Genomic DNA, 19,205 nt, shown 5'->3' with positions numbered 1-19,205 from the left:
CAGCTCCTCTCATAGTAAAGTCCATTCAAGTGGATTACCAAAGTCAATCCTAAAGGAAGGAGCCCATTAGTCACTCATTCCCTAATTCCATCAAAACACGTAAACATTGTGGTTTGATAGTTTGGTGAAATATAAGTTAATTATAGATGTAAAAGGTTTGGAAAAGTCCCAGACAGCAAATTTCCACAGCACTGAAATGTCACGTGAGGGGGTGGGGCTGTGTGTTGAAGGGGCCACAGGTAGCATCAGACATAGCATCAGTCTCAGTGTGAGGGCATCTCAGAGAGTGGGTTACTGGTTCGAATCCCAGCTGGGGCCCTTCTGTGTGGAGTTTGCATGTTCTCCCTGTCTGCGTGGGTTTTCTCTGGGTTCTTCCTCCCACAGTCCAAAGACATGCAGGTGTTAGGTTCGTTGATGACTCTGAATTGCCCTTAGGTGTGAGTGTGAATGGTTGTCCATCTGTCCCAAGCTGGGATTCGACTCACATTTAGTTTCTCCGATCCTTTAGAAAGACTGCTTCACCGCCTGATCTTTCATTGATGTTCAATTCTTGCTCTTTTAAATAGAATATTGAAAAAAAAAACATGTTCAAAGCCTGCAGTTTCTCTGAGCATTCTGTTACAACTCAGATGAGCATATCAAATGTTTATTGACCAATCACAGATATATTGGTATTTATCAGTTTGTATGTTTTCTGATATGAAAACTTTGGTTGCAGACCATGACCCAGAGAATGAGGCTCGGGGTGATTTAGAAATGTCAGATAGCCATTTATTTTATTTTGTCACTAATGGTTGGTGACTGATTAGCTATCTTATTTTGATTCTTTTTTCTGTTATTTATTTAAGGTTGAATGTGGAGAATGAGCAGAGCTCCACCATCTAGTGTCTCAAGATCGTAGTCACAACAAAAATAATTAAAATAAAAAAATTCCAGCAGTCGGGTTGCCAGGTTTGTTGCAGAGTGTGTCAGTGATCAGCCTGCTCCATGTCAGTGATGAATCAAACAGGGGAACCACTCATTTGGACTAATCAATGATTTTACAAAAGTATTTAACGTTAGCCAGTCTTCAGCTGAAGTCTTTCTATGAGTGCTGTGGAATCCATTAGCTAGCTCTCAACTCAACATGATTCTTGTTTCTGTAGCAACAACAGACAACCCTGGCAACCAGCAACGCCCAACGCTATTGGCTGCTAAATTGGAAACAGAACTGACACAAAGTCATTGTCAAACCTGTCAAAATCTTTAAAATATTAAAACATTCCGTACCGCTCAAAACGCCCCATGGGTGTATAATTTTAAAAGGTATATGTAGGTTTTAATACATTTTCTACATATTCATCCTTTAAATAAACATTCTTTTATCATTCCAGATCCAACAGTCACTATATCGCTGAAGTGTTCCCTCTTACATCAGTCTGGCCCTAATATCAGCATGTGGATCATAGCAACTGGACGCTCACATGTATTAATAAGCACTAGTGATATCAGATGTGTATATGTAAAACATTTATTGTGTACAAAAAGTAGGTCAACAACAGTAAATCATGTAGACTCACATTTGGCATGCCCCCACCCCTCCCCCCCACATTAACAATCCCAGGTTAAATGATGTTGTCAACAGAAGAATCACAAACGGCTCATCGTGTAACAGTCCCTCCAGGAACAAAAGGGGTTTTGGGGTTTGTGCTCGAGCAGCAGCTTTTCCACAAAACCTCTTAAATTGATTTCTACTGGCCCCATTATGCAATCCTGTCCTTTCCAAAACTGACTGTGGCAAACACTTATTACTGTTATTAAGAACAAACCGATAAGCATGCATACTAATATGCAACAAATAGTCCACCAGTAGTCGTAATTCCAAGAGAGTCATTGTTGAGATTAGAGCGTGATCATTCGACTTTTAAAAAGGCTTAACTTTAATTCTATTAAAATCAGCGAGGGGTAAAATTACAAATTTGCAGTAATTGGTAAAATTAGCACTAGTTTGACCAGTTATTCTGAAACAGCTGGTCATTGACGACTTGATTAAGCATTCATTCTTGGGGTTAAATCAAGAGTTCCTGGAGGAACTGACTCACCATCGTACTTGAGAGCCTAACAACAATCTAAATCAGTTCAGTTTTAACTTTATAGTCAGTTAGTCCGACACTGCCAGGCTCCTCAATATTAGGCAACAAGCTGTTGCTTCCGCCAATATGAAAGTGTCTGAGCAGGTGCCGACTGTAAACTCTCAGCAGAACACTGCAGCAGTAGTGTTCAGTACGGTTCTGTCAGAATCCTGAAATATATAGAAGGTAATAAACACCCGACCTTTATCGTCCCAGAAATCCGTAACACTCAATAATAAATGAAATATCTTGTGTAAACAAGCTGATTACATAGTTAAGCACTCTAGAAAAATAACTAGCAATGTAAAGCACGGCATACAAACACACAAAAATGGAGTTTCCCAAAGATGGCACACAAGGTGTGAGAGCAACACTCCTAATGTAACGAGAGTCCCCTCATCCACTGTGAGAGAGGTGTTGCTTTCGCTCTTTACCTTGTGTTTACATTGTGCCAGTCACAAGGATTTTCTTTGAAGCAGATTATTTCAGCGGCCCACAGCACAGTTAGAGCTCCGACTGTGGTTCAAGGCTCCACACGTCATTGATACATGACACCGTCACCAGATTAAGTTCTGTTTGCAGCTCCATATGCAGCAAATGTTCAGTGAGCACATTACACTAGAGGACTGCACTGGCCTTCTCATTAGGACAGAAGTTACACATCAGCCCACAGACCTGCTCCTGACACAGGCTCGCCCCGCTGCTGCTGCTGCTGAGGATACACTTCACATTTCAGTGGCCACTAAAGCTTTTCACAACAATGTGATAGAAATACTGACTCACCCCTCTGCTTCTAATGCCAATCAAGGCTCCCAGGCAGCACAACACCTCATTCAGCAGCTTACATCTTAAATCATCACTGAGGCTCAAAAGGCGCGTTTCCATCAGGGTAAAATGTGGCCGCTCAGTACGTTTCAGGGCACGTCCTGTCAAACGGCCGTTCACTGGCTGTATTTCCATTACAAAAAAAAGGCCCCAGAGGGATTTAGGAGACGTATCACTCGGAATGGGTTTGGATCACCGGGGATACAGAGGTGCACCGTTCTTTCTCAAAGTGAGAAATACAGAATATTTGTAGTTTGATTTAAGGTGGCCTGTATGATTCACAAGGTCAACTTATGTAAAAGTAACATGAAGGAAAACACTCCACCTTAAGGATTCTGGGCGGAGTAAAAGTGTTGACAGAGAGGCTGTCACCCCGCTGCAGTACTAACATTACAGTGTGTGTGTGTGTGTGTGTGTGTGTGAGAGAGAGAGACGGAGAGAGCATGCAGCAAAGGACCACCGGTCAGAATCCAACCCGACCGCTGCAGCACTCATTTAACAAGCCCGTGCAAAGATACACAAGAACAGATCATTTTCTGTGCTGTGTTCTTCTACACCACTGGATAAAAGTGTCTACTCCACTTCACCGTGTTGTTGTGGCGTCTGTACGACCACACGTCACATCCTGCTGAGAGCTACATCCAATCAGCAACCAGGGTTCTCTCAGGAGAGAAAAACGGCCCTCTCACACAGGGTAAACAAACGGCCGCTCGAGCGACTCTCACAATAAAAAATTAAGGGCGTTTTGGCGAGATAGACCCACCTCACTCTGGGTATTCCAGCCTAATGGAAACGCACCTAAAGACTGATGTTGGGCTGCCTGCAGAGGGATGGGGCAGCGTTAGGACTGGGGTGTGAATAAAGGTTTGGAGGTCAGCTGCTACTTTCTGTTCTGAAGTCCAACGCCGTTTTTGTATTAGAGAAATCAGCACACAACACAATTGCACAATAACGCATCATTTCAACAGGCTTTTCATCAATCCTTATGTTCACCTGCATTTCTGTGCAGATCTTGACACAGTTTTTGGGGAGTTTTTCCTGATCTGAAGCGAGGGTCAGAGGTCAGAGGGTGTCCTCTGCTGCACAGTCTGTAAAGCCCTGTGTGACCATCTGTGATATTGGGCTATACAAAGAAACTTGACTTGATTTGGCCTTTCAACAGAAGACATCCATGAAAAATAATTACCTATCAAATAGATATTTTAGATGGGAAACACTTACGGTCTGGATTTTGAAGTTAAGCTGCCCATCATATGCTATGAAGTCGTCCTATCTTTATGGCTATACTCGGAGGTCCTTTAAGAACAGGTGGTTTGAGTTGATTTCTGTGCAATGATTGCTGTGTTCTACTGTGTGTGAAGGACGAAGGAACCACAGAAGAGTAAAGACAGCCGGGTGACTCCATCATTTACATGTAGAGTACTATTGGTAAGTGGTAAGAGTAGAAAGAATCATCTGCAACACCACAGTCTGAGAGAACTTTTGGATCCATCATCATGATCCACAGACATTGGCATTGCTCGTAATAGTGATGAAAATGACTCATTGGAGCAGGTCCAGAAATGTGGAGGGCAGTAAAAAGAGTCCATCAGACCACATGAGATTCTTATGTGGACTTAAACAATAAAAATAAAAAAACACAATGATGAGGCAATGGATAAGATCATATGTGAGTGGCTCTAGAGAAAAATATATAGGATGGGGAAGTGAAAGCCGACAGAGGGGGAAGGCTTCACATGATGGCACACTCTCTGGAGGACACCTTGCCCTGGAGGAGGAGAAACACACGTTGAAATGATCAGAAACATTTCATGTAATAAATCTCATGTTCAGACTACTTTACACCTGGGGATTCAACGGTGTGCTCACTGAGAGGATGTCCTTCGTTGATCACTATGGTGTTATACTGATTATACTGTTTTTTGGCCTGGCTTCACCGATATCAATGAGGTGGACAAAATAACAGAAATACCTGCCAAATAACCTCAGTCTATGTGCTTTTTCGCACAGGTAAAAAAACAAAACAAGTCTAGTCACCGTTTGTGCCTCTTCCTCCTCTTCCTCTCCATTCTCCATCTCCATCTCAGTCTTGGTTACGCTCCTTGTGGCCACCTCCTGCAGGACAGTCAGTCAGTCAGCCCACATGACTCGAAACAGACACACCAGGCTGCCAAGCTCACATGGCCTCACCAAGATTAACACATTCAACATGGAGCAGATATAAAAGACATGGGGATCCTTACCTCGCCATCAGCGTTCTCCAGAGTGGTAATTATGTCATTTCCTGTGCCCCAGGAAGTCTGACTCTTCCAAAGCAGGTCAGATGGTGGACTGTGGGCCACGCCAGCATCAGCAGACCACACCTGTATAGACACAGTACATGTTCAAAGACTTAGGATGGCACCCAAACATACTGACAGAGAAATAACATTCACTTTAAACATATCGTCAATATTTTAGGCCTTTGAGCAGGTTTTTATACCATGCAAGTTACAGAAATGTTGAAGGTTCACCCCCTGACTCAGCCTAAGCCTGTCACCTTCCCCACTCTGAAGATGACATTAGCTCAGAAGACAAAGCTAGGACTAAGATCCATCTTCAGCTTCAACACTGTCAGAGAGAAGTGTTAAAGTGGAGCTCAGTGGATCAGCCTGAGTGGCGTAGTTATTGAAAAGCTTTGGATTAGAGCCACACAGATATATCTTTCAGCCGATATCGGCTACATCCCAGACTAAAGGCTCCTTTGTGGTCTACGTTAAATACGCATACCGGTACGGACGGAGCCTTCTGTCCATACTCTGCGTAAATTTTGGCTGTATTTCTGCATGTATCCTCGAGCTTGCGGATGCGTACCGCTATGGACAAAACGCTGCAGTACCACCAGAAATCAGGGGGGCAGTGGTGGGCACTGGACACAAAAAAAAAAGCTGTGAATATCAGGAGCGATCGAGTCATCAAAGCCCCAGCGGACATCCTGAAATACTGAAAGAGACGTTGGTCGGCAGTTTGTCTCATCTGTCAAACCAATGTGTGGAAATCTCTGTCCACACTCTGGGACGTCTTTAGGGTCTCACAGACCAAAGCCATCTACAACGCTGCCTGAGATTTTACCTCCTTCTCAACAAACATAGGATTGTTATCTCCCCTGTCGTCGTCGCCATGTTTGTTGTAGTTAAAACCTTTTTTTCACACTTAATTGGTGTAACTGAGTCGATGCCCTCTGGAGGATGTTTTTCGCCCTCCTTTCCACAGTAAAGGACGCATGAACACAGAGAAGATTAGAGAGTTGATAAGATACGTCTCTATTGACGCACCAAATGGGAGCCCAGTATCGTTTTCTGATATCTCAGATATATTACACCACAATGCAAAAAAATGGCAGTTGGTGATTTTCAGATGTCGTCAGATATCAAATTTTATTTTTATTTAATTTAAACGTTAAGCAATACTGATACTGAACATACTGAACAATTTAGCTATTTATTTTATATGGATGGATACTGAACATGTTTATTATAATTTTATTTATTAAATAAATTATTATATTCTCTGTTCATTTAGAATCATTGACAATGTAATACATGTATGTATAATGTATGTATAATGTATAAAAAAGGTCAATATTCTTCTTTTAAAAACCCCACATTGGTGGGCCCTGAGCAAAAACAGAGCACTCTTGATATTCCTCACCGTGACTGACTGTCCGGCCTTCAGGACGAACTTTGGGGAGAACTTGTAGATGATCTCGTCCCCGCTGTCGACCTGTCTCTTCAACCTCCAGTTGCCCAGGGGCTGGTCCTACAGAGCACAAGAGAGCTTAACATATAACTGTAGCCAGCCTCAGAGTTCTGTGTGTGCACGTTCTCTCACTTTTTATTCTACCTTTCATTCACAGTGGAAGAAATCCAACCTTATAAAGTCTCTCATATTCGGTTTTGATAGTAACTATGTGAAGATACTCATTGGCGTCCAGTCTTACACACCTGCTCAGTATCATTGGTCAGTGTGACTGCGTTTCCGTCCATGTCAGTGGGTAATATGGAGACTGCTCCGCTAGCTGTGGCTTCTTCTGACACCAGCAGCTGCCCCTCTCCTCTCGCGGCTTCCTCCTTAGCCTCCACCTCTGCCCTCTTCCTTTTGGAGGAGCGGGAGGAGGAAGATCCGGTGAGCCTGGAAACAGTGACTCGAGACGATGGGCTGGGGGACAGCTTCAGTCTGAAAGAAGGACAGCAGTGAGTTAACCCTATCCGTCAGTGCTTGGCACAGCCGGGTCTGAGCAGTCAGAGGCTGGCAGATAGGACAGAAGAGCCGTGCCACTGTTTTAATGGCATTAAAAACTAATCATCGGCTCTCACTGGTTCAAACTCAACTACTCAATTGCGTCTTTTACTGGCAAAACAAGACACAAGCAGACTGCTACCCTAATAATTTGCAAAACGTGTTTTCATTTTTGTTTTTAAGTTAGAGCTCTTCTGGCCATTCTTCTATACACACTCAAAGTTTTAAAGGCATACAATTTTATGGAGAGCAGGGCTGCCTGATGATGGCAAAAATCATAACCATGATTATTTTGGTCCATGCTGAGATCAATCAATTATTAGTAATTGATCATGCAATAATGCATTTTTAAAAATGGATTTTCTTGAAATTTATATATAATTCAACTGGAAAACAAATTCAAAAAATACATGTAAAAAATAAGATCGTTAAATCATTCTATAGATTTATATAAAGAATATAAAAACCATAAATAAAAATAAATGGGATCAAATACGTTGTAGTGCATTTTCACAACCCACTGAAAACTCCTAAACTTTTCAGAAAACTATATTCAGTCAGTAACTATAAATCGAAAGGTTTATCATCATTTAAAAAGAGTTTGAGTGCCAAGCCCAAATAGACAGATACTCTGGTCACTACAGCTTCCTTCAGGTCTGTCTTTGGTCTCTCTGCCATGTTCTTTGCATTTTGTAATAATGGATGTAATAATGCTCTGTGGGAAGTTTTCCATAACCCAACTCTGATCTGTAATCAAGGACTTTGTCCCTGGCCTGTGTGGCGAGCTCCGTGGTCTCAGTGGTGTTGCAGACTGACACCATGTGACAGCTCACGTGAAGCTTTATTTCATTCATGTGACTTCTGACGGTAATTGGTGGCACCAGATCTTATTCAGGGGCTTCACAGCAAAGGGGGAGAATACATAGGCAAGCAACTATTTGCATTTATTTATTTTCCCTTTTTACTTCAACTTTGACTGTTTTGTGTAGGTCCATTACATATGATTAATAAAAATCCATTTAAATTCAAGGATTAAATGCAACAAAAGAGGAGAAACACAGGAGTCAATACTTCCGCTTCAATGCGTGTGTGTGCCTGTGTGTTGTACCTGTGCTCCTCTCCCTCCAGCAGTTTCCTGTAGGCATTGATCTCCATATCCAGGGCGAGCTTCACGTCCAGCAGCTCCTGGTATTCACTGAGCTGAGCAGTCATCCTGTCTCTCAGTTCGCTCATCTCTTGTTCTTTTCCTTCCATGGTACGGCGGTGCTTTTCCCGCTCTGCGGACAGAATTTCCTCCAGCTCTCTGAGGCGATCCTCTGAGGCAGCTGCCTACACAAAAAAATATCGACCAACATAAACATCAATTGGGAAAGCCAGGGTTCCCACACATTTTCCATTTCTAAATTCCAGACTTCTCAGAGGATTTTTCAGTCATTATTAAACATGTAAATACCAACTGTTAGATGCTTATTACCGTATTTTCGCGACTATAAGGCGCATATAAACGTCTTTTTTTTTTCTCAAAATGTGCGGCGCGCCCAATAGTGCGGTGCGCCCTTTGTGTTACTGCGGACGTTGTTGAGAACCGAGAGAACGTTCAAGGGGGATAGTGGGCGTGGCTTGTGTATAAAAGAACAGGTATGTGCTTAATGCAAAACATTGTTGTCTTAACAACCCTGAGAATGGCAAAGAGACACGCATATGAAGCACAGTTTAAACTGAAGGCTATCAGCTACGCAGAGGAACATGGAAATCGAGCAGCCGCGAGAGAACTCAAGATTAATGAATCGATGGTTCGCAAGTGGAGGAAGATGGAAAACGAACTCCGACAGGTGAAGAAGACGCTGCTGAGTTTCCGCGGACATAAGGCCAGGTGGCCCGAGTTGGAGGAAAGACTGGAGCGGTGGATCATTGAGCAAAGAACGAGTGGGGCGAGCGTTTCGACGGTCACTATTCGACTAAAAGCAGTAACGCTAGCGGAAGAAATGAAAATTGAACATTTTCAAGGAGGTCCGTCGTGGTGCTTTCGTTTTATGAAACGGTGCCATTTTTCCATCCGGACCAGGACTACAGTAGCGCAGCAGCGTCCGGCGGATTATAATGAAAAGCTGGCGAGCTTCCACTCCTTCTGCGGCAAACACATCGCCGACAAAAGCATCCAGCCAAGCCACATCACCAACATGGACGAGGTGCCGCTCACTTTCGACATCCCGGTGAGTCACACGGTGGAGAAGAAGGGGACAAGAACGGTAGCGATACGCACAACGGGGTATGAAAAAGCTTCCTTTACTGTTGTGCTTGGCTGCCACGCAAATGGACAGAAACTGCCGCCTATGGTGATTTTTAAGAGGAAGACTTTGCCTAAAGAGACTTTTCCAGCTGGAGTCATTATTAAGGCAAATGAAAAGGGCTGGATGGATGAGGAGATGATGAAAGCGTGGCTGAGGGAGGTGTATGTAAGGAGACAAGGTGGCTTTTTCCGCGCATCACCATCGCTGTTAATCTGTGACTCCATGCGTGCCCATCTCACAGCTGATGTGAAAAACACTGTGAAACAAATGAACGCTGTGCTTACTGTTATTCCGGGAGGTCTGACAAAAGAACTTCAACCGCTCGACATCGGCGTGAACCGGCCGTTTAAAGTAAGGCTGCGAGCGGCGTGGGAGCGATGGATGACCGACGGAGACCACAGTTTCACCAAAAGTGGAAGGCAGCGCCGGGCAAGTTACGCCACAGTTTGCGGATGGATTGTAGATGCTTGGGCTAACGTGTCTGCTGGCACTGTTGTTCGAGCTTTCGCAAAAGCCGGCATCATTTCCGAGGAGCCGCACGGCACGGAAAGTGACTCTGACAGCGAAGAAGGGGAAACTGGCATGTCTGATTTAGCGCAGCTGTTTAATTCAGAAACAGAGGATGATGACTTTGATGGCTTTGATTAAATACTTTGTAATAAATACATGTAATAAATACATGAAATACATACTCAGTTTTGCTCCCGCTCTATTTTTAAATACGCAGTAGAGGTATTTAAACGTAGTAGAGAATATGTACCGGTATATAAAACCCGCGCCCTATAATCCGGTGCGCCGTATGTGTGTGTTAAATACAGAAATGGCACACATAACTGAGACTGCGCCCTTTAGTACGGTGCGCCGTATGGTCGTGAAAATACGGTATGTAAATAAATGGTTTTAAAATCCAACTTTTCACACATATCTTAAATTCTGACTATCTACGCCATTATGTTGCCATGTAATTACAAGACATTTTTACAAACGAATCGAAGTTCATATAAGTGAATGAACTCTGTTCAATAGACAGCATTTTATTCAAGCTAATGCTAAAAGATTAATAATTAATAACTGAACCTGTAACGCTACAGACAGGAACAGTAGAGATGGAGAATTAACCAGGAACTACAAAAGAAAACATGAGCCTGTGCTTCATTGGCTTTAGATGGAGATGGAGTAAACATACTGTATATAAATAAAATAATAATAAATAAAAATACATTTAAATCTAGACGACACATATGGAAAAATTCAATAAATGAGAATCACAGTCGCACGGCAAACAGTAACCATGGTAACCAGACACCATCCTACAGCAGCTTGGTTAGTTTCTTATCATCTAAAGTCGGCTGTGCTGCGTTAGTAAACTTGTTTTAGTTTGTTTATATTAATATATTTTATTTTAGAAAGTGAGAGAATAGTCTGGAAACAACACAAACATTTTTTCATACTCTTTCCCTTTTGCCATATTTTTCCAGACCTGGAAATTAATCAAATTAAATCTCATACTTTTCAATACTGTGTAGGATCCCTAGAAAGTGAATTAGCAATGCAACTCATGGCGGTGAATGGCACCTGGCTCTGTGGTCATAGAGCAGTACCTGTTTCTGCAGGGCGCTGAGCTGATATCCAAGGCTCTCTATTCTCATACGGGACTCCTGCAGTTCCTCCCTGGCTGTGCTCATTGCCTTGTCGTTGACCTCAGAGGACACCTTGGCATTATCCAACTAGAGTGAGAAGACAGACTTTGTGTGAGAGTCAGAGCTTTGAAAGATAAAGGAACAAAGGAGTTATGTCTCACCTTGGCCTGGAAGGTGTGCTCCAGTTCGCCCTTATAAATGGAGACTTGCTCATCATGTTGCCTCCGGAGGTCCTGGTGGGTTCACACAAACAAACCTCATTAGTGCCAATGCCAGTACGGATTCCATTAATAAAACACAACCATGTTGCCATGATCACAGCCATAGAAATAGATGAACAGATACAGATGGGACAACAGTTACAACATACCTGTAAAGCTTGTGCCAGTTTGAAATCATAGTCCTGCCTGACTCCAGAGTCCACCTCCACTATCCTGTGCTCATGTCGACGGCGAGACTCACGCACCTCCTGAACACAAGGAAGAAGATTGGAGTACAGTTCAGTCCAGTTCATCAAGTGGCTCCCTGAGGCTGGCTCCAAACGTGAGTCAGTCCCCATAGAGGCCCATGTTAAAATGCCTAACAGCAAAATAAACATGTTTCCTTCCTGGTACAAAACTGTTATTTTCTTTATCTAGCAGGGTGAATGAGTTTAATTAATAAATGAGTTAAATCCAATACCTTCGAAGACAGTTTTTTAGACCCTTTCCAAAAAGACCTCAGTGACACACTTTAAAGCTATGGTCTACCATTTGTAATGTTGGTAATAATTATTAACATCGTTTATACGGTGATTATGGTCCTGTAGTCTGATCTACACAATATGAATAGCAAAAAAAAACAAAAAAATTAATTCAGTCTATCAGCCGTAGGTCTGCATAGGAATTGATCTTCCGTCACGGAAGGCTCCCATTGGGGGTGCTTTTTTCAAATCTGTCTCAGGGGCTCAACTGATTTTCAGAATGTAGACCATAGCTTTAACTTACATTTACTTTACATTTATTGTATGATAGCACATAGCTAGCTTAACACCTGGGTGCTATCAAGCAACAGTCTTTTTCAGATGAAGTCAAATGTGGCAGGATTTCATCAATAAATGACACAGAATCCCACTTCGTTCCCACACAACGATTCAAGTCATGCAAACTTTAGCTACAATATCTTTGGACATCTCTACATACTGACCCTACAAAATGTAATACCTCATAATCTTTAAGACTTTTAAAAATCTTACTAAGGCCATAATTGTTCCTCAATTCACTTATCAGGAATACTTTTGAAGACCCCACAGACACGTATGCATAATTAAAGGTGTGGGTGCTGTCACAGGAGACGACAGGTTACAGTTTCGGGGGGTGATTTTGTTCTTTAAGCCAAGATCATTCTGTGTCTTAAAGGTGTTTGGCTTTGGCTATTCCTTTAATGTTCAGTCTAATGACAGTGATAGGCCAGCTGTGTTTTCATTCAGCTCTCTGCCTCTTCTAGGATTAGCTCGGAGCAGGCGATGTTTGGCACTGCCTTGATGGTGACGGCTGAGGCCACTGGGAGCTGCCCACTCAGAGCTTAATTTTGACCAGTGGGTGATCACAAAGACTACAGCCATGTTTTATACACTGTGATTCTTACTATAGTGAGATTAACTTGAGATGACATTCATTTCTACAATTAATAATTAGTAAAACAACTTATATATATTAGTAATGGAAAGGATGATTTGTGATTATTCACACAGCACACGCAGCCCTTACCTCTTCAAACATGCTCTTCCTGAACTCCAGCTCTTCACTCAGTGATTGACAGCGGTTCTCCAAGTCTACACGCATCAGTGTCTCCGCCTCCAGCTGGCGCTTAGCAACGGCATGGCTATCCTCTGCCTATAAGGAATACAAGCACATGGGAGAGTCAACATAGGTTAGCTGACCCATCATGAGCAGGCTGTGGGATCAGTCTGGTTCCTGGTCCTCTCATTAGGTCAGAAGATGAGAGTCTGGTGTGTTATTGTCCCGTCTCCACTTCTTTATGTCGGGTGTTGTATTTGGACTATTGCTTTAAATAAACACTGGAGTTGTGCTTCATCTGCCAATTTGGATGTGTAATGCCTACAAACCTAAATCGTACCTGAATACTTTATTAACCTATTTCATTTATTTCAGAGTGAAGGATGTTAGTCCACATTACATCAAATGGAGCAGTGAGCATTCACTGATAAAGACTCTCTTCTAGCAGGGCTTCAACTAACGACTATTAATCGTTTGAATGTGGCTCAGTGTTTCGTAAAATCCAAAGTGAGGTCCTCACATGTCTTGTTTTGTCCACAGCTCAAAGATATTCAGTTTATTGTCATAGAAGCTGGAATCAGAGGATTTGGACTGTTTTTTACACAAACGATTATCAAAATAAATTGAATCTAATGGTTGACGACTAATCAATCAATTAAACGCTGCAGCTCCACTTTCTAGTTTCCTTCTTCTCTCATTGTTTTCTGAACAGAGAAGCTTGCAGTACACACCTTAGCCAGCATGCTCTTGACATCAGCCAGCTCAGAAGTCAGAGCAGCATTCTGACTCAGAGCTGTAGCAAGAGAAGCTTCACTCTTGTTCAGCTGGCCTTCCAAACCATTGGCCCTGGAAACCGCTGCAGCAAGATCACTATCCTTCTTCTTGGCACTGGAACACATGGACAGAGGAAGGAGAAAACCGTTATGGCTTCAAACATGTCACCAACCCAATCTCTAAATGCTCATCCCCCCATTCATCTGATCTCAAACAATGTATGACTGCATCATATCACCTGCGTGTGGCTTCTTCCAGGTCAGCCTGAGCCTTGCCCAGGTCGATCTGGAGCCTTGCTCTCTCTCTAGCAGTTTCATCTAAAACCCGTCGAGCATCAGCCAACTCTGCCTCGTACAGAGCCTTCAGGCCGGTCACCTAAAGAGAACACAAGGACACACAAATTCATTACTAGATTGCTTAGCTGGGTGGGAAATAAAAGAAAGAAAAAAAAACACAATTCAGTGACTCAATCCTTTATTTTCATTTCAAAAAGTAAGGTTACCACACCTTCTTAAACATCAAATTCAATGACTGAAAGGACTTTCCAGACCCATGTCTCTTAAAATTGAAGAGTAACCATGGTAACACAACACCATTCTACAGCCAGCTTGATTAGTTTCAAATGATCTACAGGTTGGCTGTGTCGTGTTAGTAAACTTGTTTTGATCTGTATGTATTAATATATTTTATTTTAGAAAGTGAGATAATAGCCTGGTAACAACACAAACATTTTTCATACTCCTTTCTCAAACTTATCGAGATTCCATTCTTTCCCATACTGTGTAGGAACAGTCTGTTACCCTTTAAGAACCTATTTTTTCACAACCACAACTTCAAAACAGTCTTTCCTTGCAAAAACGTGATTACGTTAGCGTTCCCATTCTGTTTATGATCAGTCCCACTGTGGAGAACAGGTGCTCCTCTGGCACAGAAGTGGCAGGTATCAGCAGCTGCTGCATTGATACAATGCTCAGTTTTCTGTTACACTTCCTCCGCTCTAGTTGTTTTTCTGAGTACCAATGCGTGGCTCACTGAAACAAGCTTCTAGCTCGTTGACATCCATATTTCGACGCGTCCTCCAAGAAAAGGGTGTCCGGCACATGTACTTGCACCGCTGCGTCCCCTGACGTCACAGTTTTCCCCCTCCATATTGTCAGGGCCTTGCACAGTAACCCTGTCATGTAGGTCACACAGCTTTAGGAAGAGAAGGTTTCTTAAACTAAAGGCGTCTGTGTCTCGGGTCAAGTGCAGAAGCAAGAGGTGCTGCTTGATATATATAAATTCAAGCACATTAATGACCAATATCAATATATGCCTACAGTATTTTCCCAAACTATCGTGGCCTTCATAGAGGTGTACAATTGTCTGGTTTATCAGGGAAGTGTAAAACTACACTGCAGACTGGAGTCTCTGAACACGGGTTTAAAACACATTGGCAGGTCTGTGTAATATGGCCTACGCTTGATGTATGAAATGACTGTATCCTCCTCACTGCGCTGCATTAACTAGGATCATCTGGTCATGGGTCACATCTCTCGACCAAGTCCAGGCGTAGTCTCACTCCCTCTTCCTCTCCTTGCAGTTCTTGTTCTCATGAATATTTCTCAATGAACATCTGTTCAGTGTTTCTGCAACTTCAGCATACAGAATTGTGATTTTTTTTGGGCAACTTCAGTAAGATCTGCCGCCTTGGTTCAACACACGCTATGCTCTGTCACCAGAGCAACTTCACCCGTCTGCGGCAGCAGCCTTCACTGTCGTTGACAGGATATTACTGGTGATATCTAGCCAATCGTATGCTAGGGGCAGCACATTGGGTCAGACAGAGACCAGTTGCATACACTGTAGAGGGAATTATTTTCCCTGGACATTATGACGGGAGTTTTTCCCAATCCAAATCTGGTAATAATTAGCAGACAATAGAAACACTGGCGGTAGGTAAGGGGGGCAGGGGGAAATATGAGGGACCGATTTAAACAACACTGTCAATACAGATGCATTACTTCTGTCCACTATGCTGTCAATAGCAGAAGTTTGTCCGTCTTTATGTGGCCTGTACTGAAACATGCACCTGTCTGGGTCTGACCCTGTTCTGTTACAGGGGCTTGATATACCACGTGCTCATGAACGGCAGTGGGTGAAAAATTTGAGCTATAGACATAATACATACAGACATAATATTTCCCAGCTCTACAGGCATGCGCAACTGTTCGGGGCCCAGCAATCAGCAGCTCTCCCGCCAAACATCCATTTACTCACACAGAAAAAAAGCAATGAAGAACTAATAAAGCCACAGTATGAAAAGAGGACACCGACAGCGCACAGACAGACGACAAAGAAACACAGCCCCCTAAGCACTGCACTCAATTAAGGCGCTTGGACCTTGAGAAGCATCTTTTCGTGCTGCTACAGTACTGGTACTTTGAGCAGCCAAAAGAGACTCTTATATCAGCAACAGATTCTCACATTTAAAATAACAAATGAAACCAGCAGCAAAGAAGTCTAAACTGATGGGTCAGATTTGAAGGCCAATGTCTCCTGGAAGGTGGGTCGGCAGTTACATGTAAACAGAATAGGGACGCAAACAAAAGAGATTACTCAAGTGAGTGTTTATTTGGTGAACCTTTTTCACCATCAGAGTTGCATGAGGCAGTCAGGGGTAAAGCTAACTGTTTAATTGTCCGCACACTTGAGACTAACTTTACCAGAAAAGGCGCTGGTGTTCACAAGTATGCTCATCAACAACACCACTTATAAATGATCTATTATAGCTAAATCACTACTGGTAATATAATCATAGAATAATGTACATTTATGTCAGTGTTTAATATCTATTGTAATTTATATTAGAAGAAAATGGTCTGATTAGAGCACAGCCATCCACCAGGCCTGGGTCATTTGTGTTGTACTTGTACCAAGAGTTTCATAATAAAAAACATTTTTATTTGTCATCTAATATTTTATTCCATTACTTGTGATGCTGTTTTAGTTTTCCGACATGGTATGTTTCAGTATTGTATTGAGATATTCTAGGCAGGTATCGTACTGAAGTCCTAATTTTGGTATGGTGACAACACTTATTGCACATCAGTAGACTAAAGACAGTGGGACTAGCTTGACAGCCTTGTTGGGGCTGTCCTTATAAATAAAAGCCCGTCGGTCCAGCAATAAAGTTGAAACTGTCAAAAAAATCAATAATAATGTATGGTTCTTTTCAGTTTATTTCCATTGTCGTCAAACCATGTTTCACAGTATTATAAACCACTGTGCAGAGCTTGTCATTTGTTCAGCCTTCAGACCTGTGCATGTATTAGTCAAATCAGCCAATCTGGATCATATTAACTGTCCCATCAGTACCGGAAAGACGCCATCATCATCCCAGCCCCTTGTCCTGTTTTCTGCAGTTCTGTTTCCAGACTGAACACCTACTCGGAGCCTGAAAATTGGGACCTTTTCAACATGTTAGAGGAGAATTCCTTCTGAGTGCATACAATCAAATTGGATTATGATGTCTACAGATTTCCACCCATATACAAATAAAAACACATAAATAATAGTGATTTGATCATTTAAAGCGCTATGTGCAAATATACCTGCAGAAAGTGCAGCAGTATACAGGAGCCCCTTACAAGTTTTTTGCAGGTTCATGTGCTTGTTAAACCCAGAAAGTGGAAACACTGGATTCCTTAGCAGACATTCCACAGCTGCAGCGACTGTGGTCAGAACACTTTAACGCCCTGACAAACACGTGAACCAGAGGGGCCTGGATCTTTACCAGTAACGGGGACAATCCTAAGGATATTACAGGACACAGACGAGGAGCAGCTGCTGTAGTCACAGACTCAAATTCATTTAAAGCCAACTGAAGCTTTTACTCAGCGTTTCTGAAACATGGGATGTTTCAACATAACGTAGACTGTGCACATTTTGTATTCTCATTTACTTTACGGTGTGGCTTTTTCCTGTTTTTAAGAGTTGCCCTGAGGCACATTCCTCTCAACTGTGTTGACATGCCAAAGTACTGAAATGTATTTGCCGTCAAGTGAAGTACGTTTGAGTTCCACATAAGTGAATGAAACGCCATAACTTGGGTCATATGTATAGAATGGCGCGCACAAGGCGCAGAAGCACCCGCCCAATCTCCCCGGTCCGTTTGAATGGAGATTAGGAAATGCAGCAGCGTTTATTATTAGCGTCAACAAAGTTCTGTTAATGAAACGGCCATCTGTACCGCTAAACTAGTACACACATTATTCAAGCAAATACTTAGTCAGTTCACAGTGTTATGGCCAGTTTGCGCCCGTTACTAATGTGTGTTAGTTATAGTCGGGTTTTTTTTTTTTTTTAATTATATCGATTCCTTGTTCACTACAAGGCTGTTCAGATAGATTCACTGGAACTAACGTGAGGACGAAACTACGCCGAGTGATCCGCTGCCCTGAGGCAAGGTTACCGCTCCATGTGGATGAGTGTGTGAACACTTCGCCCTGGTGTTGGGCTCTTTTTGTTACTCACCTCTCTAGTAGTCACCTCCTCTTTCTCAGACACTTTAACCATCAACCGGTCGTTCTCCAGTTCCAGTGACCGGACACGGTCGATATACACGGCCAGCCTATCATTCAGGTGCTGCAAATCTTGTTTCTCTTGTAAGCGAGAGATCCGGGTCGGGGAGAGGGGAGTAGAGGCCGCCGACCGGCCAGCTTCACGGCTCGGGGTAGCTGTCGCCATGACGGTTCTTTCAACACGCTGAGTTCGCTTCTCCGCTCCGCGAGCAATAAAAAACAAACGGCTCTGCTGTCGTCGTTAAACGGTCACGCAAGAACGCCTTTTCTTAGTCAACGGCAGGAGGTCAATCAATGAGTCCTGTGCTCATGCAGCGTCTCAGAGTTTGAGTGTAACCTGAAACACTCGGATACCAGTCCAAGATGGCCGACGCCGCTAAGACCGCGCCAAAAGCAGAGTAGGCTTCCTGTCTCGCAATGGATTCTGGGAGAATAGTAGAGAAACACGCACGCGCGCGGCATGCGACACACACATCCACACATTGCTTCACACTCAATTCAGTTCAAATATCCATATATAGTTTGTCCACTGCACAGAAAGGGAACTCCACTAGTTTTGGTGTTTCATTAGCAAAAGTAGGCCACGGTTGAAGTTGTAAGCTAGCCATGAATACCATAGCCTTTGTGGAATGTTCATGTATCAGGGGCTGAAAATTAGGAACATTTTTAAACACCATTCAAAATCCACAAGAGCAAATAGGTGCAAATGTGTAGGCTATTTTACAAAACATATTTCAGAATACATTTTATTGCTGTGTAGGTTTTCACATACAAGGAATTTACCTTGATGTTTCCATACAATAATCATAGCTATCAAGGGGACATAGAAAATAAAAGCAAAGTGCAAAAGCCAAAAACATAAATATAGAAGTATCGCAGTTAGGTTTAGGCAACAAAACTGGTTATGATTAGGAAAAGATTACAGTTTGGATGAAATTAGTAGCCT

At 42.7% G+C, this 19,205-nt stretch overlaps 1 protein-coding gene across 1 annotated transcript; it reads right to left on the bottom strand.

The window, feature by feature from the left end:
- Nucleotides 1–1,604: 1,604 nt before the first annotated feature.
- lmnb2 (lamin B2) lies at nucleotides 1,605–18,601 on the bottom strand. Its single transcript, XM_083939099.1, has 13 exons — nucleotides 18,213–18,601; nucleotides 13,936–14,072; nucleotides 13,655–13,811; nucleotides 12,894–13,019; nucleotides 11,516–11,614; nucleotides 11,307–11,378; nucleotides 11,107–11,232; nucleotides 8,323–8,543; nucleotides 6,920–7,151; nucleotides 6,627–6,734; nucleotides 5,180–5,299; nucleotides 4,974–5,051; nucleotides 1,605–4,704 (listed from the first exon to the last, which is right to left on the bottom strand). The coding sequence occupies exons 1-13, from the start codon at nucleotides 18,423–18,425 to the stop codon at nucleotides 4,669–4,671; spliced, it is 1,725 nt and encodes a 574-aa protein (XP_083795225.1). The 5' UTR covers nucleotides 18,426–18,601; the 3' UTR covers nucleotides 1,605–4,668.
- Nucleotides 18,602–19,205: the final 604 nt, after the last annotated feature.

This window comes from Echiichthys vipera, assembly GCF_963691815.1.
Source record: "Echiichthys vipera genome assembly, chromosome: 3".
Taxonomy (NCBI): Eukaryota; Metazoa; Chordata; class Actinopteri; order Perciformes; family Trachinidae; genus Echiichthys; species Echiichthys vipera.
Note: the sequence above shows the minus strand (reverse complement) of the source record. Positions and strands in the feature narration are given on the sequence as shown.